The sequence below is a fragment of the Rhipicephalus sanguineus genome, chromosome 2 (assembly GCF_013339695.2).
Source record: "Rhipicephalus sanguineus isolate Rsan-2018 chromosome 2, BIME_Rsan_1.4, whole genome shotgun sequence".
NCBI classification, from domain to species: domain Eukaryota; kingdom Metazoa; phylum Arthropoda; class Arachnida; order Ixodida; family Ixodidae; genus Rhipicephalus; species Rhipicephalus sanguineus.
The window spans coordinates 213227809-213249230 of NC_051177.1; the positions used below are offsets into that span (position 1 = coordinate 213227809).

At 49.8% G+C, this 21422-nt stretch overlaps 1 protein-coding gene across 1 annotated transcript in view; it reads right to left on the minus strand.

Moving 5' to 3' along the window:
- LOC119384068 (potassium voltage-gated channel protein Shaker) overlaps positions 1-21422 on the minus strand; it is a 289149-nt gene that overhangs the window by 36544 nt on the left and 231183 nt on the right. Inside the window, exons 3-4 of the mRNA XM_049412748.1 lie at positions 11733-12527; positions 602-1068 (exon numbers count right to left, since the gene is read on the minus strand). Of these exons, the coding sequence (XP_049268705.1) occupies positions 655-1068; positions 11733-12527 (1209 nt within the window). The 3' untranslated portion in view covers positions 602-654. The remainder of the gene's footprint in view (positions 1-601; positions 1069-11732; positions 12528-21422) is intronic.

Below are 21422 nucleotides of genomic sequence, written 5' to 3' on the forward strand. Positions count from 1 at the left end.
TCTTCCCAAAGCATCGACACTTCTACCCAGGATCTTAATGTAGGAGAGGACAACATGATCACATTGGCCAAAAATGGTCACATGAACGCTTCAATCACAATCTGGCGTCTAGATATTGCACCTCCGCTGATGGTGCTTGCTGACTGTGAGGTGAAGTGAGATGCCAGATTGTGATTGAAGCGCTCATGTGACCATTTTTGGCCAATGAGCTCATGTTGCTTTTTTCCATGTTCACTGTATACATGTCATCTTTCACTCAGTAAAATGTCTGTTGCGAATCTGCGCACGCGCTGTTCTTCCCTCCTATGTTCTCCTTGTTATAACGCAGTTGAAACCATTGCAAAATGAACGTCAACCAACTAGCCAAGCTCGGTGCTCTTCAGCACAGTATTTGGGGAATGCTTGGCGCCTGATAACGGTGGATGATACCAGCCCAGGGGTCCCTACTGAGTGACAAAACATCCACTTGTTCCCTAAACCCCGACTAACCCTGCTGCTAAGTGATGAGGGGAGTAGGGTACTCCTGCAAGCAACACAGAGCTATTTGCGGCACGAACAAAATAATCAGCACAGAGAACAATTGTAACTTCCCGGGACTCACCTACACGGCGAGTGCCGTAGACAGGACGCCCCTCGGCTTTTCCGCTGCCGCTGTCAGACGTCCGTCTCGAGCGAGGCTGCGGGGTTGTTGGTGCTGTTTGCCTGAGTGTTGGCGGCAGGCGAGGAGAACAGTGCTAGCGAAGTGGCGTCGTCCAGCTCGAGGACGTCTGAATCGTCCGGAGAGTCGGTGTCCCCTTTCAGCTTGGCCGCGACCACGGTGCCGGGCAGGTAGGGGCAGCTGGTGACGTGATTGAAGCTCTGCGACTGCATCTCCTCCTGGTCGGTCTCCCGGTGGTAGAAGTAGTTGAAGTTGGACACGATCACCGGCACGGGCAGCGCGATGGTCAGCACACCGGCGATGGCGCACAGCGAGCCCACGATCTTGCCCCAGACGCCCACGGGGCGCATGTCGCCGTAGCCGACCGTGGTCATTGTCACCACGGCCCACCAGAACGCGTCTGGGATGCTCTGCGCACGTCACCACACAACCAGTCGGCTCTACCGCGGCGGCCATATTTCAAAGGTGGCTATATTCAACTGCATGCTGAACAAAAACGGCACCATTGAGCCACGATCCCACTATCCCTCCTTTCCTATCTAATATTTATTTATTTAGGAATACCTCACAGGCTCCCAAAGAGGCATATGGCATATGACTACCTAAGGTTTGTGGAAAGGTAATATTGAAGAATATAAGGACTACATATCAGCTTCTCGTGTCTGGTGTTGGTAACACCCATGTTGTTGTTGGCATCGTTGAGCGACTGTAAACAACTGGTTATATAACACATGTGCGCCTCTTCAACATACTGTGTGTATACCATTTGCACATTTCTCTAGCGTCATTCCGTCAGGTTTTGCTCAATGTAAAAAATTACACCACAGTCAATTTCCCGGGCATGCTTCGCATAACATCGATTCCCACGGTACGAGGGATCTGCCGAATTTTTTTTAAGACTTGCAGTGTGGCAGACCTTGGAAAACAACTACGACACCGATCAGGCTACCATCATTTTGGCGCGTTCGTGGATCCTGCGTCGCTATCAGCAAACTGGGTGGAGGGTGCCAGGCGCTTGTAATGAGCATTGGTCTCATTTTTCTTCGTAATAAATAGCAATGATGAGTGCTCAGCCCGCTGGAGTGTGCCCACTGTGCTCCAGCGGACTTATGTATATTCAGCTGATTGATGCAAGTACTTCACCTGGATTTATTGGCGAGGAAAGTACTAAGGCGCTCATGCAGTTAATCCCTAGGATTTATGATTATGAAACGGCGCAATGAAAAGACACGAAACACTGACGATGAAGAAGACTCGAAGACAAGTGCCGCTGCTTGTCTTCGTGTCTTCTTCAACTTCAGTGTTGTGTGTATTTTCGTTGCGCCGTTTCATAATCATGGACACTTATTAAGTCGCGCAACTATCAGTGCTATTGAATCCTTAGGAAGCGCTAATTTCTTTTGGCACTCTACATGGAATATTGCCGGAACCCAGCAGCACTCTCATCAGTCATAGAAAACCTTCATGGGTTATTGAGATTGAGGAAGGATTAGGTGCGAAGAATAACATGGTGCACGCCAGATATTATGAAATCGCTTATTGGTTTTCCTGGGTTTCTGCTAAGCAACTCTGGAAGTGAGTTAGCTATCGCGGAATGGTACAGCCAAAAGTGCAGCTACTCATTACACTACGCATTAATTAGGAGCAACTATTTTAGCGTTTATTAGTCAGTCTAGAAAATAACGCTGTATATTTGTTTCGTAGGGACTGAATCTGACATGTACGACCGAACCAGCAGTCACGTCTAACTGCTGCTTAGGGCGGCAAGGGGCTATGCAAGTTTACAAAAACATTATGGAAATCACATGTGCATATTGGAATATATGTCGAGCGATTTAGTCAATGCTTTGAGACTCATCTGCGCAGTGCTTTGCGATATGGGCAACCTATGGAGACGACGTGAGCAACGCTTCCGATGTTTACACCGTCTCCGAGATCGCTCTGCATTACTCCACGAAAAAAAAAAAGTCACACGGGGAAGAAAACATAGCAAGCTACGATTGACTGAACAAATCATGAGCCTGAAGGCATGCACTTATTGCAGTTCGAATAATTAAAAAACGCCTGTTGTTTGACTGCGTATTCCTGCAGAGTTGAAAGCGCGCCCATGGCACAAATAAAGAACTGCATGCAAACGCCGGCCAGTTTGGACTGGCCGGCGTCTTTTTTTTTTGTTTAGAATGCACGTAAACAGATTCAGCGTGCGACTCTTGCGTGCGCAAGGCAGCCACGGTAAGCAATGTGCGGAACGGCTGGTAAATAAAAATTTGCTTGTTCAAGAGTTCATTTTGCAGAAACACAGGCTGTACTATCGCTCACCAAATCTCCATCCCTGGCTTTTCTATCCAGCTACTGCAACATTCCAAACTGCAAGGTTGTCAATTTCTGCGATGACAGTCCTATTTTTTGTTATTGGTGCTAGTGCGCCATACAGCAGGAATGAAATACAAAATATAACTCTGTGTCCTGGATGAACTCCAGGAGTGGTCGGTGCAAACGACTATGCGTCGAGCGCACCAAGTAAGGTGATCGACTTGGGTGGCAGCCAAAGCCGCGCAGGTAGCGGATGCGCGCCTCATGAAGGCCCGAACAGGCGCCCAGTAGGCGGCACAGCACTGCCTCTGTGGTAAGGGCCAAGCAGAAAAGGCGCATCAGTAGGGGAGGCTGTGCACCGGATGTACAAGTAGTCCGGATAGCAGGAGTCAAGGCGGCGTACACGCGGATCCTCCTGAGCGCAACCTCCTCTCGGCGAGTTAAGCCGCCACGAAGGTCGTATCTCCGTGGAGGCACGAGTGCACGCGTGGAGCGTCGGAGTGATTCTTTGCGCACAAGGAAGCTGTCATGTGGGCACACACGAAGTAGAGGCAGCGGGTGCCGGACTTCCAATGGATGGTAAGCAGCATCTGCGTCCATTTCGGCAGCTGCACACCGACATGGTCATTCTAACCGTACAGGACAGGCGCACGAGTGGTTAAAGCGGTGTACGTCTGAGGCTACATCAAAGCAGCCACTTGCTTTTCGCAGCTCTCAGACACCTTGCGTGGAGCCTTCGTATAAAAGCAATATATTCAGCAACAAGCAATCTAACTTCGGTATCGATGGCTGATAAACCGTCGAGTATAGGTGCGAGCTCCACCAATATTAATGAAAACGGTGCCTGTGTAATATATGCGCATGTTTGTTGTTCGTCAGTTGCATGGGGCATACGACGCTAGTATGCAAAACGTAGTCATCAATAACTGCGTCTACGTATAGCTTAGTGAGTCTCCAGTGGGTGTGAGGGCGCGCTCCTTTGCCATTTGACAGATTGTCGCAGGCGAGTGGCTGGATAGGCTGGATAGTTGTGACAGCGTTGGCTTGTAGTCATGGTCTAGAGCCACCGCTGCAGGAATTGCTTCTTTCTTTAGGCAACGTACGATTTGACACTGATGTGCGATTTCTTCGACTGTTAAGCTACGCTCTCGCCTGGAGGATCGGGATAGGGGTGAGCAGAGGAAAGCATGTGATCGCCCGCATGGCATCTCGGTTTGCAGTTTCAAGAATGTCCTAATCTCTAAATGTGAACCGTTGAAGCTTCGATTGGAAGAGAAGCCGAGGTTGCAGAATCGACAGCACTAAAACGTGGCCCACCCGAGAGCAGGGCTGCGCAGTATCGCGATACAAGAGCATCGCGTTAGCATCTTAGAGATACATTTGAGTGTCTGTATTTCTGTATCGCTATACACTCGAAAAATGCATTTGTATCTCAGTAGTGAAACATTTTTACAATGTACCGATTAGGGATTCGCCAGGTGGCGTCGAGCGAAGCATTCGGGGGTTTTTTAAAGGCGATAGTCTTTCTTGGGGAGCTTAAACGCAGAAATTTTGGTCTGTATTTCTGTTTGTCGGCACGTCACTCGATTCAGCCACCCGGCCAAAGTTGAACCACTTGCTTACCGCCCACCCATCTTGAACTGGTGCGGCTGTTCCTACTTGGGAACGTTGTCGATCAAAAAGTAAATATTACGCATATCTGAGGCGCAACATCATTAGGTAAGTATTAGGTGGTGTGTTCCTTTAATAGAAAATACATAGATACGCAATTTTAAAGATCCTAGTTTCTTAAGCTGCGCTGAAAATGCGACTGCGCTGAAACTTGTCTTCCTCCGTGCCCTCTGCACAAGCTCATGTTGTGTTTCGGTTTCGGTTCAGTATTGCATTGTACGAATGACATGACAGGGGGCGCCGCTCTGACATTCCTGTTTTACCCAGGCGACGTGTAAATAAGAGAGTTTGTGTAGAGTACTCGTTGAGTGCGGACGTTTCTTCTCCTTCGGCGCATCGCGCCAAACCGCGTGTTCGGGCTGGCCGGCGTCCCCGCCGGTCGCGTTGGTCACCGCCGGTCCTCACCTGCCGCTGCGCCGGGACTACCAGCCCGCAACATATCACTCATGTTTCCCGACGTATTGCCAGATGGCGTCCATATGTCACGCAGCGCCTCTTCTATTGTCTTTAGACGACATTTGCAGCGAAGCACGCAGATACGCGGCCAATTTTTGGCTCCCGCATTTTTAAATGGTTTTTGTAGTTTTTCTTGTGCTGTACCTCAGGACTTTGCTGCGAATCGACGCATAAGCCGCCAAGGATCACGTCGGTACCGGACTTTTCCCGGTAGGTCGATTGTTCAGCATTTCATCGGACTTTTCCTTCTACGGCTTCGCCGCGCCAGCCTAGGCCAACGACCGGAACTCCTTGTTGGCGTCTGCCCGGCAGGACGCGTCCTTCGCTCCTCTGGCTTGGCCGATATGATGGAGGGTGCGGCTGTTGTTATGGAAGGCGACGACCTTCCTCCGGAGGATTTTGGAGAAGAGCACGGCTGGCGTTCCGCCGCGGTCAAGAAAAACTCTCGGCGCACAGACGCTAGTGCTACAGAGCGTGCCACGGCGTGTGGCGAGAACGCCAGCGGTTCTTTCAATGCAACAATAAAGGATCTAAACTTGAAGAACAAAGGTATCAAATCATCAAGAAGGACTCGGCTGCCGAGCGAGCACTGGAAGATTATCGTTCGCCCTAGGGGTGGCTTGGATGTTCAGCAGACGGGCTCGGCTAGACTTGGCCGGGCGATCGCGGTGGCGGCCGGAATTGCGCCTGAGCTAGCCGGTCAGGATGTTGTCTGCCCGAATGCAATGCAAAATGTTATGGTTATCAGCACGGCGTCTCAGGCGAACGTTGACTCCTACCTCAGGATGAGATGCCTTAGATTTGGAATCAAGCAGTATGAAATCAACACCTATGAGGCTGCCCCGCATGCGACATGTAAGGGGGGTCACTCGAAAGATTGATGTATGAGAGAGCCAGACGAATCTGGAGAAGAGTATCCTCACTGACAGACACCCTTCGGCTTTGGGAGTGAAGCGCATCAAGAACAGTGAAACGGTAGTTATAGTCTTCGACGGCTACGAGGTTCCAAATTTTGTTTATTTTGGCACGGCAGTGGTCAGATGCTCGCTCTACCAGCGGCAGCATGACTGCTGCTACGCCTGTGGCAGACTGGGGCATAGGGGGTTGTTTGTCCGACACCGGACGAAGCCGTGTGCAAACAAAGTGGAAGATTGGCCCGTCTTCTTGTTGTCCGTGTTGTTCGCCGCGCAGTATACTTCGACTGTGTGCAAGCAATGCGAGCTGTGTGCAGCAACCTTGATGAGAACCATACGTGTTCCCTGTGGGCTCTGTGGTGGCCCGCACGGTACGGCTGACAAAAGTTGGAAGCAGAGGTTCCAACTTCCTTTTATTGTGCGACGGCGGCGAAGAGAGCAACGTGCAGAATCCGACCGCCGTAGCCAGCTATCGGTACCTGCCAACGCCGACGTGGGCCCAGGTGGATGACTGTTACTTGTCGCAACGGCCACGCAGCCGATCCAGTTCCAGAGCACGGTCCATGAGTCGTTCTCGAGGCCGGAAGGATGGAGCCTCTTCTGAGGGCCGACCCCGGTCCGGATCCAGGAGTCGTCGTCGGTCCCAATGGAGGGGCCGATCTCGCTGGAGGAGCCGGACCGGGGACCCGCAGGGAAAGGTCCACTTCCAGAGTGCACCCGAACCGGCGTTGCAAGGTGGCACTTGGGCTGATCGGGTGCGCGCGAGAGGCAATGGCGCTATATTAAGCACCCCGCTTTGAAATAAAATTCCTGGTTCTTTCCCTGGCGATTCGGACACAGAGTGTTCGGTCCTTCCGACGTGCGGTGCGAACCCATGTACTCGCAGAATCACATGCCGCCAGTTCGGCTTCGAGCGCACCGATTGTTGGTACAGTGGAGAGTGTGTGGTCATTTAGGCTCAGACAGATGGGCATCTGCAGGAGGCGCTGGTGACTTCCTCTATTCGTGATGGATATAAATGTACTCTTTGTAGGCGTCAGTGTCCTTGCTATAAGCCCACATCCGTCGAAGTATTGCGCAGAATAGTCTGGAGAGCACGCTGCTGGAGTCGCAGGTCTGGGTGTAGTAAACACACTCTCGCATCGTCCGCGTACAGGAGGAAGAGGGTATCTGGAATACTGGCGAGTTGTCACGCGAGAGGCAATGGCGCTATATTAAACACCCCGCTTTGAAATAAAATTCCTGGTTCTTTCCCTGGCGATTCGGACACAGAGTGTTCGGTGTACCAGAAAGGACATATAACGTCGCAGACACGTGGCAGAAGCTGCAGCCATTGCATTATGCGATTAAGACGAGCGGCTGATGTTCTCGTAAGCTTTATGAACATCCATGGTCAGGAGAGTTCGGGTGCTGCTTGTTAATCCTTCCGCAAGCACCACGGACGTCAAATGGTCTAGGCCACATCCCGTGCCAAATTGAGGTCGAAAATCTATTTGGGCTGGACGGTACTGAACGTGCCTTCAGAACCACCAGAAAATGCGCGAAACCAACATGCGTTCAAGAAGCTTGCACAACGCACACGTGAGAGCGTTAGGACGACGATTAGACAGCTTCTCTAAGGGCTTTGCTGGCTTCGGTATCGGTACAACATCGGCATGCTTTCATGATTCGGGCAAATTACACTAAGCATGTCAAGCAGCCACTGCAGCGCGTGACTATCGATGTTCTCGAACACTTAGAAAGAGATCCCATCAGGACCTTGCGTTCTTTTGCCAGGTCAGTGGCTGCCTGGAGGCCCGCCACTGTAACCTGCGCTCGCATGCCTTCCATGTCTGACTTACTGGGAGTCACGCCAACCTTTGGAGGTAGTTCATGTGGTGGTTCCTGACCATAGGCTGAAAAAAAAAACACCCTAGGTACTTCTGGAGTAAAGTGGCCTGGCGTATATCGAGACGATATACGCGCCCTGACTACTGGGTTCGGCGTACGACCACCTAATTCCATGTCACGGAATGTTGGCCATATCGAGGCGGATGAAGATGGGCCGAGCGACGCGAACCAGTCGATCCACTTTTCACGCGATAGGCGCACCTCGCAGCGATGGGCTGATTCGGTGATCGCACGAAGAGCCTCGGCGACCTCATGTCGGTTTGGGGCAAGTTATGTACGCCGGCGTGCAAGCCAAAATATGTGAATTCGGCGGTGGTCTGGTCTCTTACGCCCAGCTGTACAGCGTGGCTGCTTGCACGGCTGCGTTTGACACCTGTAAGGGGTCAGACGGGGTAGCCGCAGCGGAGTTGTTCAATTCCTTCCGAAATGAGTCCCATTCGGTAGCGTGGTATCGTCGGTGGAGGCGGCATGGGCTGTTCGCTGTCAAACTGATTATCAGCCAGTCCGGCTCTCGGTCTCAGGAAACAACACGCATACCCAGCCACCACGGAAATTCGACGTGTTTGGTGGCGGCCTGAGATGATCCGAACGAGGCGTAGAAATGGCCGGGTTATTCGAAAGGACAAACTAAGCGTCTCCGAACGTTCTTAACAAAATACTGGAGGAAGGGACTGAGCAGGCGCATTGAAGTCTCCACCGACTAGCACTAGGCACCCAGGGTGAATCCGACGAAGGTGAGCTAGCCACCAGAGATGCACTCGAGGAGAGCTGCCATTCTAGGGACACACGTAAACACGTAAAATGAGACTACAACTACGCCCGTTCGCGGGAGGCGAACGATGCCTGCCATGAGTACAGACTTTTGGGCTAGCTGGTTCGATACATTCAATGAAGCCATAGTGCTGAAGGGGTCTAAGGAAGACGGACAGGACGAGCGCACGTCCTGTACTCTTCCTTGGGCCCCGTGCTTTCTGCACTATGGCTCCATTGAATGACCACTGCCACAACTACTTGACACTCGTTACACCCCGGCAACAGGCGGACAAATGGCGTCCCTTATAATGGTATCGTGGTTTTCAGACGTAAAACCTCAGTAGTAGTAATAATAATTAGAGACCGGATTTTAGGCAAATGCATATTTTGTTCCTTACGCTCCTATCGCACCATTTTGATATATGAGCATGAATTAGAGGCTAAGGAGGGCTTTCATAGTGTTTCTATGGTGCCTATAAATGCCTATTTCTGGCGTTCATGCCTATATGCCTATAAGAGCTTATTTTCAAAAACCGGCGCCTATATGAACACTATTTAGCCTCAAGTTTCCCTTCCGGCTGCAGATTAAGCCCGTCATTCATTTTACCGTGCAACATTCACTGTTAGGAACTCTGTGGGGTTCGACCTAGTCCTCTAGTTCAACCAACTCCCGGAAACAACCGCTAGCAGCAGTGAAATGGGACGCTCGGGCGAGCATACGCCGCCGCGCTGACATGGCACGAGCGGGTGGAGAATGCGAAATTGCGGAGAGCCATCAGGGGAGAGTGAAGAGCAAAAGAAGAAAGGAAAATGTGGAGTGCACGCGGCTTTTGTTTAGTTTCTAGTATACTTTTTAACCCTTTCCCTACCGAAGACGAGCTGAGCTCGCCCACGCTGAAAGAAGCGTTTTGCGGGCAGAAAAACTACCCTGATTCACTTTGCTGAGGTCTATTTGGCTTGAACAGATGGTGCAGTAAAAAAATTAAAAACGCGCTCAAAGCATGCATTTGGTCGAGAAAGTACTGGATTCTAGTAACTGGAATTAGAAAATGACGTCTTCCTCTGGGCCGCTCGTGCCGGCAGCAGCTTTTTCCAGAAAAAAGAAGGAAACGCTTGTTCGTGGAGGTATTGTGGAATTAATAATTCCACTTATCCTGCTAGTGAAGCAGCAACTGCACAGAGCAGCATATCTTTTCGAAATAATCGAATTCGGGCGAAGACCGCGTCCCAACGTTTCGGCAGCAGACGCCGATAGGTGTAAACAAATCCCCACCGACGTGTCCAAAGCTTTTTTTCGCGGGCTGCGCTTATTTTTTTAAATTTGAGAGACATTTTCTGCGCCGAAGACAGGAGCACTTTCCGTGGTGCAGTGCAGTGAATCCAATCCTCTGCATATTTTCAAAAGAAAAAATATTTCGCTTGTCTTTTGCGAATAAAGAGCCTTTAAATAACTTTTTTTTGTTTGTTTCAAGACACGTAAAATAAAATTGACGAAGAAAAAAATCCGTATTTTTGTATCGATTTTGGTTAAAAAAAAACTCGTCAGGGAAAGGGTTAAGGTGTTCACCGCCAGGGGAGAAACTGGTTCTACGCGATTTGACCTGGCAAATAGGAAGAATCCGCTCCTTCTGCTCTTTTAGCGATCTGGATGTTTGCTCCTGCTCTAACCTCTCAGTCATGCCGAAAAGAAAGCCATAAAGGTGTGCGTTAATTCGACAGCGGACACTTGATTCACCTGGCTATTCAATAAGCGGAGATACCGTGTTCTGGAAAGCGTGCGTGACAAAGGACAATTGCACGGCTACGTTCAACTGTTGGTGCCTGTGTGTCACCTTAAACAATAACATTTCTTGTTTTCCTGTCGTAAATAAATGTTGCGGACGTCTTGCTTTGCAATTATTTGCATTTATGTAAAAATTTATTGCGCCTATTTTTACGATATTCGAAGCCTAAAACGATGTTTTGCCTGCCTATTTTTGGCGCCTAAAACGCGCTTTTTTAATGCCTGAAAATCCGGCCTCTAGTAATAATAATAATAATAATAATAATAATAATAATAATAATAATAATAATAATAATAATAATAATAATAATAATAATAATAATAATAATAATAATAATATAACAGCAGGCGGACTTGCATTTGAGTATATCAAGTCGCAATATACACTGCTCGCGGACAGTTAAATATTGTTTAATGGAAGGCAGACGGCATATACACTTCACGCGCAAAATTCCAGAAATGTAGATAGTTCTTTGCACGGCGAGACAAAAGCAAAGGGCTGCGTCTGAAAGAGGTTGTAAAAGGTACAGTGAATGAGTTACTGCAAGAGGCACCGAGAGGCTTTCGAAAAGTGTATGTGAACTGATCACCATGAAGATGGCCATAGCCTTGAAAAAATGCAAAGCAACCACATTGTTCCATTCGGATCCCATCCTGCGAGGAATGACGTCAAATATGTAGCAAAAGGGAGAGTTGGGCTAGTTGGTTTGCGTTCATAATGAAACAGCGCAAAAGACGAGCACACAGAAAGACTAGACAACAACTAGACAACTTGTGTTGTCTAGTCTTTCTGTGTGCTCGTCTTTCGCGCTGTTTCATTATGGACGTCAAATATGACAATATCTGGTTAGTTGGCGCCAATTTCATACTTGAGACACATGTAATTAGCGCAACGATGACGTCGGACGAGACAACAGGGCTCCTGTCAGGAAAGCAATCTATGCATTGAATCGTTCTCATAGCCTCTGTGGCAGTGCGGGAAAAGGAAAAAGTAGCTAAGATTAGATACAAAGGGTAAATGAGCTTAAAATGCACACGTTGGCTTTTTGGTTGCTCATTACGGAATATGGCGGCGCACAGTGAGTGAAACGACGAAGACGAAAACAAAAGGACAACACAAGCACTCGTGTTGTTCACACTTTCACCCAGTGTGCGCTGCCATATGCCGTCGGTAAATGAGATGTTGCCTCGGAGTTGTACGCGCTGTATGTTTGAAGCTGACGATCAACGATCTGCCCTGAGTGTTTGTTTGTCTCGTACGACCTCTTCCTGGCGCAATAAAATAGAAGCGTACCTTGAAGTATGACCGGTCTGAGTCGGCCTCGGCGTAGTAGACGGCCGACGAGAAGAGGATGACTCCGATGAAAAGGAAGAATATGAGCAGGCCCAGCTCGCGCATGGAGGCGCGCAGCGTGCGGCCGAGGATCTGCAGGCCCTTGGAGTGGCGCGACAGCTTGAATATGCGGAAGACGCGCACCAGCCGGATGACCCTCAGTATGGCCAGGCTCATGGCCTGGTTCGAGCTCTTGTCCGGCGGCAGGAACCCGGGCCCTTCGCGCTCTCGCGCGATCACGGTGCCCAGCGTGATGAAGTAGGGGATGATGGCGACGAGGTCGATGCTGTTCATCACGTCTTTGAAGAACGCCAGCTTGCAGGGGCAGGCGCAAAAACGCACGAACAGTTCGAAGGTGAACCACACGATGCAGCACGTCTCGATCAGGAAGAACGGCTCGGTGAGCTTGGGCACTTCGTCCTCCACCACCCGCGTCATGTTGTTGCCGGCGGGGAACATGCGGTAGTGCTTGAACTCGGGCAGCGTTTCCAGGCAGAAGATGACGATGGAGAGCAGGATGACGACCACGGACACGATGGCCACCACACGGGCAGCCTGCGAGCTCTCCGGGTACTCGAAGAGCAGCCACACGCGCCGCTGCAGGTCGCGGCCAGGCAAGGGACGCTCTTCCTCCTTGATGAAGCCCTCGTCCTCGCGGAACTTGTTGAACGTGCCCTCGCCCAGCTCGTAGAACTTGATCTCCTCGGCGAACACGTCCAGGGGAACATTCACTGGTCGCCGCAGTCGGCCGCCGCTCTGCGAAGAATTGCCACTCGCTCACGGACAAGGACACTTCTTAGTGCGCAACAGAGGACATTAAAAACATGTCGTATATGCAAGTAAAATTACACAGAGACACTGCAGGAAAGGTACAAAAAACAGAACTAATAATGTCAGCTAAAAAACTAAAAATAAAGCCATGCAAAGCATGGGGAGCAATAATTGTCATTCTCAGTTGACGTAGTATGTGTACTGGAATAGAGAGGTGTGTCGTCTGCACAGCAAACGAACGGTAGAACCATCGCCACTCTTGCGATGACGCCACCGCGATCGACCGGCGCGAAATTTCAATATGCAGTGCAGGACATTCTGCATTTTTTGCAGTAAATTGGTCACAGAGCACAATTTGAACTACAATAATTTGCAAATGTTTAATACTACGAAGCATATGGATGTATTATTGCAAGAAATGAAGTTGGTTCTGCGTCGTCTGAGCTTGAACGTGTTCTACCGCAGATCAACGCACCGATTCCTCTGCATGCTTAGTGTTTTGACTGCAGAAGGCATGGAAATAACACTTCTCTATTTATTACATGCATACGTACGCCTGTCAGGTTATCACAGTAATTAGAAGTTGTGCGATGAAACACACGATGAGATCGGGAACGATCACATTAACAGCGTCAGGCCACAAGTAGCCCGCACCTACATCGGCTAGAAGATCGGTCAACAGGTTCTTTTAAAGGATAAAAAATAACGCTCAATGACGAATTCTACTACATTTATTTCCGCATTTTACTCACCAAAGGGGCGCCAGAGTGCACGAATGCAGCAAAATGTTGCAACGATTTATTGGAGATGTTGAATGTGTCCGATCACATGCCTGCATTTATTAAGCAAGAAATGCAACGCACCAGGCTTCTACGAACACCGAATGCACCATGCTGTATTCGCTAACGCTGCATGAAAAACAGCAGGGAGCAATCGATGAGTTTCCCACGAACATGCACGACAAGCCTGGCAACCGCAACCATAAATTTCGTAGGCTTCGTGTCTTCGCTTACCGAAAATTCCTTCAGGGTGCAGCAACAGATGGCGACACAGTCGACTGGTGTCCTGCAGTTCAACTGGCCGTCATCGCAAAAAGAGCCACGTTTTCGACCCCAGACGACACTCTGCGCTATTCCGGTACACCATAGCAATTATGACACAAAGAAAAATGAAGAGAAATGAATTGATGCTTACGAAGAAAAAACGACTTGCCGCCGGTCTCCACCATTCTTCCGTACACTTTAGTCAATTTACGCTCATTTAATAATTACCACGCTTGAAATAAACACAAATGCCCCAGCATAGTCCTTGGCGCTATGTGGCCACTGTATATTTTGTGCCATTAAACACGAACAACAAAGATAACTAAAAAACGATGTTCTCTACGCGTGGCCAGAAATCTTTTGGCCTGGGGGAAGGGGGAGTCGAACCATACTTTATGTATGTTCGTGCATGAGTTTGCATGTGTGCGTATGTATACACATGTGCAAAATTAAAAAGAATTTGGAAGGGGGGGGGGAAGTTGAACACCCCTTCCTCTGGCTACACCAGCGCCCCTATGCTCTCTTTATCTTTTGGCAGCATGTGGTTGTCTCTAACAGTCAAATGGGCCCCTTGGTTCATTCCCCTTCTGTCGTTGATTTTCGAGTTAGTGCGTGGCGTATATATCGTATAGATGCCTTATCACACGCAGACATAACAGTTAAGATAACTCAACGACAACATACACACAGTGACGTTAAAATAAAAGAAAAGATAAACGAGCTTATCTCGGCCGTGCATGCCACTGTATTCAAAGAAGCTTTTTTATGCTTTCAACGCGTACTTCTCGAAGGATGCTTTCAGCCGTGGGCCAAAAATTGTAGTGGCTTAGCCCGGCTATGCCAGGATATACATAGCGTGAGCTAAGGTTCAGCTGATTATTTTTAGCTCTCCTGGCTGACCAGGATTAGATTGATTGTCATGCTTCCTGCTGCTTCACTGACACACACATGGTGTACGCATTATGTGACACATGCATATTTATTTTTTAAATGCGAAGCATTTCTTAGCGAACCTCTGGCACTTTGAGCTTTTCTATCTACGTATCTATCTATCTATCTATCTATCTATCTATCTATCTATCTAGCCGCTTACGTTTGGGTGCTCTCATGATCGCCCCTTTAACTTGGTGTAGATCAAAATTTGCACGGTAGGGTAAGAGAATTTGACAAATATGATTCCCGGGTCATGACATGAATAACGTTAAAATCCTGTCGCGTACGTCGTCAAACGCTTTCCACTATACACGTGTGGCACATACCCGTTTACCACGGGTCGCGGTGTACGGGTATGCGCCACAGGTGATTGACAGTGTATATCTACCCAGGAGCGGCGAGAACAGACATTGGTAGCTTAAATGCTAGAGTGTTAAGGAAAACCAATATCGGCAGCGTTGACTCAACGAATGGAAAGAATGAAAACAAAGATCCCAGCAGGAATCGAACCCAAGCATTCTGCGTGGAAATCAGGTATTCTACCACTGAGCTACGCCAGGTCTATAACTGGTTTGGGAAAACAGCCTACGCAGGCGTAATATCGGTACAACGTCAATTGTGGTTGTGGTGCTGGCTATCTAATTTTACAAGAAAGCAATAGACACTACATGGTACTCCTACGATGTGTACTCCTACGATACAGGCGTCATATCAGATTAACGTCTGTAGTTCCAGTGTTGGCTCCGCTTTTATAGCAGTATAATAAACATTACGTTTGTATTCCTATGATTCAGCAAGCTATATTGAAGCATTTATTGACCCCGGAGGAATGCATTAACGAAAGTGACATATGGTATCCACATCACCGTACGGTAAAGTGCACTTCGTCCACCAGAACGACGCAGTGTCCTCTTCATTTCTTACGAGGCTGGGCGATGGCCTCATGCTGACCGAGGATGATGCCAGATTGATTGACAGCCGCTTTGTAGACTAGGCTACGTAGGCCAGTTACGCCCAGGTAGTCTACGAATACGACAAACACCATCCACTGATGTTGGTCTACGTAGAACTATCCAGGCCTACCAGCCTCGACGGCCTATACCTCACCAGCGCGAAGGGTGGCTTCAGGTTCCGACATGTCGCCGGCTCTGTCGACAGATATTCGTCGACGAAATGACCGAGGCATCCACGAACTCGAACAGCTCTACTATACCACATGCTTCACTATACATGGACCCCTCGTCACCCCGATCACGACCGGATCCTATAACAAGTCATGACCAGCTGCTGGTGCTCACTGATCACGGTGATGATGCCCTTGTTCAAGAACTGTCAAGAACTTCTTGCACACATGCACACGGGTTCGTGAAACGTGCGTGCGTTCTCAGGACACGTATAAGCACTACGTATCAGCTTACCACTTCTGGTGTTGGTAATACCCACGTTGCCATTGGCAGCGTTACCCAGCCGTAAACAACTGGTTATATAACACATATGCGGCTCTTCAGCATATTTAAGTGTGCGTATAAAATTTATACAAATCTTTAGCGTCATTTTGTAACGTGTCGCTCGGTAAAAAAAGTTACGCCACAGTCACCTACCCGAACATGTTTAACTTAGCGCAACGACGACGAGGACACAAGAGAAGAGGAGACAAACCACAGCGCTGACTCGCAACTGAATATTTTATTAGAAGACAAGAACGAAAAAGGGGCACTTCAACCCTCACACCCATGTGACACACAAAACCAATGAAATGGCAGGCCAGCTGACATCCTGAAGGACAAAGAGCCTCACGCCGATTACGTGTACTCTCCAACACCAGAGAAGTAAAGATATCGTGCTATCTGGAAACCTAACCTCGCTATCATGTAGGGCATTTTCGTTCTTGTCTTCTAATAAAATACTCAGTTGCGAGTCAGCGCTGTGGTTTGTCTCCTCTTGTGTCCTCGTCGTCGTTGCGCTAAGTTAAACATGTTCAAGTATTATTACCAACTGGCCCAGCTATCAGTTCTTCTACAGTCACCTACCCGCCGCATGCTTCGCATACATCGACTCGCACGGTACGTGGGATCTGCCGAATTTTTGCTCAACGCCATTTCTCTATTGCCACAAAGATGGCTCGATGGTCAGTGTGGTAACATGCTGCCGTCTATGGCAGCGACCGGGCACGAAACGCGGCCATAGATACGCTGCCGTCTCTATGGCCCAAAACACCCGGCGCAGCGCCGGCGTTGGGGTCGTAGAGACGCCAGCGTATCTATGGCAGCGTCTCGTGCCCGGTCAGCGCCACCTAGACCACCACCTGCGCACTCCCTCCGTGACGTCATAGACCTTGCCCGACGGAGAGGGACGCTATCGCCCATGGCGCAGTCTGCGCGTTCATGCAGTGGCAGCAGTGGATGCACTCGGTCAGTCGACGCTGCACACGCGACAGGGACGCGATCAGCCCGCCCGAAGCCACGGGCTCATATCGTTAGAGTGCTCCAGCGTTCCGGTGCGCCAGCTGTGCGATATCGCTGCTCGTCGCGCATCCGCAGCACAGCTCTTATACGCGCACGCGAAACCGCTCCGGCTCGGCCAGTGTAGCTAACGCTACAAAAGTTTCTTCAAACTGAATGGCCTCCTGTCTAACATCATAAGAGTTGACTTAACTCCGCGTCCCGGTGTGTTGTGATAATACCAGTACAGAAAGAGGTGATATATGTCTTCGTCCACAAATCCACAGCAGAATTCGGGAATAAGTACGACTGATTCTGTGTAAAAGAAGTCACAGTTTCACCGCGAGGGCTCAGCGCTGCATGCGATACTAAGAAATTAAAATTTTTTACAAAGGAAGACTGGTAGAATTAGGAGCAATATGAATAGTAGAAACCATGAGCTTGCCATGTAAGCAGGTGTGGCCATATGAAGAGAGAGACACCGACAAGCTACGTGTACCATGGTAATGTTGATGATTCTGTGGCCTGATCATTCTAGGCAATACCGCATAATATGGCTTGCGCATGAAGTAAGACACGCAGCGTCATTTCTGAAACTAGCCCAAGTTTCAGTCTTGTTACACGCAGCCTCCCACCGTACTGGTACTCCAGCATGGTGCCTACGGGATGACGCCAGCGTATCATCGTCAATGGCACGGGACGCTACCGGCGTGTGTAGAGCCGCCGCTGGCTGATCGCGTGTGCACGGGAGCTCGCAGATCGTCCGAGGCGGTTCCCTTTCTCTATGGTCACCCTATGCCGCGCCCTCTAAAACGGGCTCTTAGGCCCTTTGTGCCATTTGAGATGGGTAGAGTACTACAGTAAAACTTGTTGTTGGGCAAGTTCGTGCACGCTTCAAGATAATTAGAAGACGCAAAAGGTGAAATGAAAGAGCGTCCTTTCCTATGACGTATGAGATGGGTAGAGTCTACCCATCTCGAATGAGGTCAAGTGTACACGCGCAAGTGTGTATGATTGGCTAGCTAGATCACGTGATGTCGGGAATCCGGCGCTAGACTTGGAATGCGTGCGCTTACACCTGAATAATCAAAGGGAGATTACGTGACTTGCCGGCTCAGTCAGTGTCGCTTCAGCAGGTGCCTACTACTACTGCCGCACATGTTAGGAAAAGTCAGCTTGGCTGTAAGAAGTGTTCCTGTTTGTCGGATATATTGTGCATGACAAATGGTACAATGAAGAAGACAAGCAGCGTTCCAAGTGTCGTAGTTGTAGTTCCCCTGTACTTTAAATGAGAAGGAAGACCCGGCGCTGTTGACTGGTTAAGCAGTGCTCATTATTGGGCATAGTTTCCATCCGGGTTTACCGCAGGGTGAGAACCTTTCAAACTTAGTGGAGTGAATCTTTGAGGATGTGACCATATCTCTAAGTTTGATGGCTCGCCTATAGACCTCGAGGTTCAGGAGCAATCAGCCGCATTTCGTCGCTCTGGAGTAGCAGAGTATGATGTTTCCGGAGAACTTTATTTAGGTTGACGCTTAGTATATGATGATAAGGTTTCTTTGTGATTCGGGAATTTCTCGCTTGTGGTTGCTGAGCTGACGACGATCAAGACTGTCTGCTTTTTGAATTGCATCGTTGATTACACAGGAATAATATCGTTGACGTATGAAGTCGTTACAAAGTTGTGGACAGCTAGATGCACAGTGTTCACGTTTAGTGCATATATACGCTTGGAGCGGTGAGCATGGCTGTAGGTAATTGCCATGTTGCAACGATTCACACGGCTGCTCTGAAAATGTAAGCATTGGTAGTGGCTTTCTGTAGACGGATGTGTTCAGCTTGTTGCTGCACAGCACATCGAAGTGCAGAAAACCACCAGCAAAGCACCAATTTTCAGGCAGCCCTGCGAAACACTGCAAAATGGCAATGTTACAAATTACAATTTTAGGGGCGAAGCTCCTTATAGCGGCACCCGTTCGTCCCGTAGTAGTGTGTAACCAGTCTTAAAAACGGAGGGGGCGTGCACACATGAAGGCTCCCTAAAGACAATGCGCTGCGACAGTACGTGATATGTATCGCCCTCTCCTCTCCTACGCTTCCCCCTCTTTCTCCTCTCCTACGGTCCCCCCCCCCCCTATCTTGCCTCGCGGCGCAAGCGGCGCCGACGCAGGCAGCGTCGCGAGGCAGCGTCGCGGCAGCGTCTTGATTGAAAAAACTGACCGCTCGCGCTGCACAACCGTTCACTGACCACCCCGTATATATAGACGATTTTCCGCAGCGGCGCACGGGCGCTGCCATGTTTGATCACGTGATCGTAACTGGCCTTCCCCCATCCATTTGCCCCAGCCAACGCATTGGGCCAGCGAAGCGGCCGTGGCCGTACTACACAAGCTGGTTACTGCAGGGTGTAAGCGTCACATGCTTGCGCAGCAAAACATAGTTCTACATGTAATCGCCTCAGAGTTGAAAACGTTGAGACATTTGCGTTTGTGTGGTACGTACCACGCCACAACGATAAGGGATATGTTTAATCTGCGTCGTATTTATGGTGTATGTCTTTAATTGTTGTATTAGCAACCGCCAGTAGCTGGGGTTACAAGCCAACATGGCTGCACCCATGCAGACGCGACACCCCGCTTCGATCCGAACTCGCGCTTGCTACTCGCCCACTGTCCTCACAGCAATAAATAAATGGCAAAATCGGCCATCGCTTTGTGTCAGCTCACGCTGGAGAAGAAACGTCAGGTATGCTTTGCGTTTATTATTGCGATCAGCTATGTTTATTTAGCCATGCCTGCTAAGCCTTGTCTCGGACAATATGAGAATGAATCTTGGAAATATTGCAAAATACCGACGATTACATCGCTCTCGATGCTTCAGGACGCGAATATAAAGCAAATAAATGCGTAGGTTTTGAACTTACGGGCCACACAGCGCAGGACGACGACGTGATAAATTCAAAGCGGAAGGAAACTACATCCACAGGTGCCGCCATGTTTACTTTTCCGGCGCTGCCGTCTGCGCCGTCTGCTCGCTTTTACTCGTGTGCGCGCAGACGCTATGGGAACCACTGATCTCCACCAACGCCTCCTCTAGAAAGATGCCTGCCGCGTGAGCCAAAAACCTCCTGCCCTACCCTTTCCCTCCTTCACCGTTTATAATGAGGGCAGTAGCTGGCGATCCTGGCGGTGGCCGCTTGCAACACACATTTGCGCATGCGCACATTACACCCTTCGACGTCACGCAACGTCAGCCCCATTGAAAACAATAGGGGAGAACGTGGCGCCATCTCTCAACAAGCGACTACAACTCAAGGCAGGACGGCTACAATGGGATAGCCAGCGACGCCGCAGGCATGTTTCTAGAGGAGGCGTTGTCTCCACTAGGAGGAGCTGGATGGCGCATCGCGCACGCGGGCGTGAAGCCACCGGAAGCCGCCGTTTTTGTCCCGGAAAAGAGCTTTTCTCTTTTTTTTTTAAAGAAATACCTGCTTGTAGCGCAGTAAACTGTATGAATCGACCGGAAAAGTCGTCAGGGAAGACATTTCACGCGTAAGTACCTCCAAGTTGCATTACTTTTTACGCATTTTGTACGTTGCAGCACTCCGCCGTATTCGGACGGTGTCGGCACGGCGTCTGTCATCTTTCGTGTAGCGTTCGTCGGCGTCTAAAGTGAGGCGTAATCGCAGAGTTTGAAAAAATAAAAAATAAAAACGATCATAACAACAGCTGGCACTGGAGAATATTTGAATTGCGCGACTGAGACGCACAGAAGACGCCGGCTTCCGGGACAAACAGGGCACCTTCCGGTGGCTTCACAAGCGCCCGCCTCGCAGAGCGGGGATGCGCCGTCCAGCCTTTTTAATGGAGGTCAGTGATGGGAACGCCGAGCCAATGCCTCCTTGACTAGATGCCCGCCGCGTCGCTCGGTTTCCCATTGCGGCGGCGGTTCCCTTAGTTCACCACAAAATCCGTGAGGCAGCGCTCGTAGCCTGACCGACTTCCGGCGGCAGCGGAAATACGCTTGCACCTTCGAGACTGTAACAGGCGTGATGGCAATCTCGGAGGCAGCAGCACGTGACCTTTGTTAGTAAGTAAGTAAAAGTAAGTTAGTAAGTAAGGTGTTCCTATTCCCTTTTAACACAGGACAGGCGTTTTAAGTACCGCAGGAAGAAAAACCCGTTGCATCCGTTGCAGGCGTGCGCTATAGGGGACGCTCGTGGCCTGACCGCGGAGAAAAAAAGAGGGAGAGGATACGGAACCGGGTTACCGGACCACGCGGCGGGCATCTAGTCAAGGAGGCATTGGCCGAGCAGACGACGCGACGCGGATGGAAACATATTGAGCAGCGCTGCCAAAGGCCACGGCAGGGGCATGGCCATGGAGACGGCCACGGTAAGGGGGACGGCCACGGTGCGGTGGCGCCAGTGGCGCCATCTAGCTTGATTTAATAAACCAGCTGCG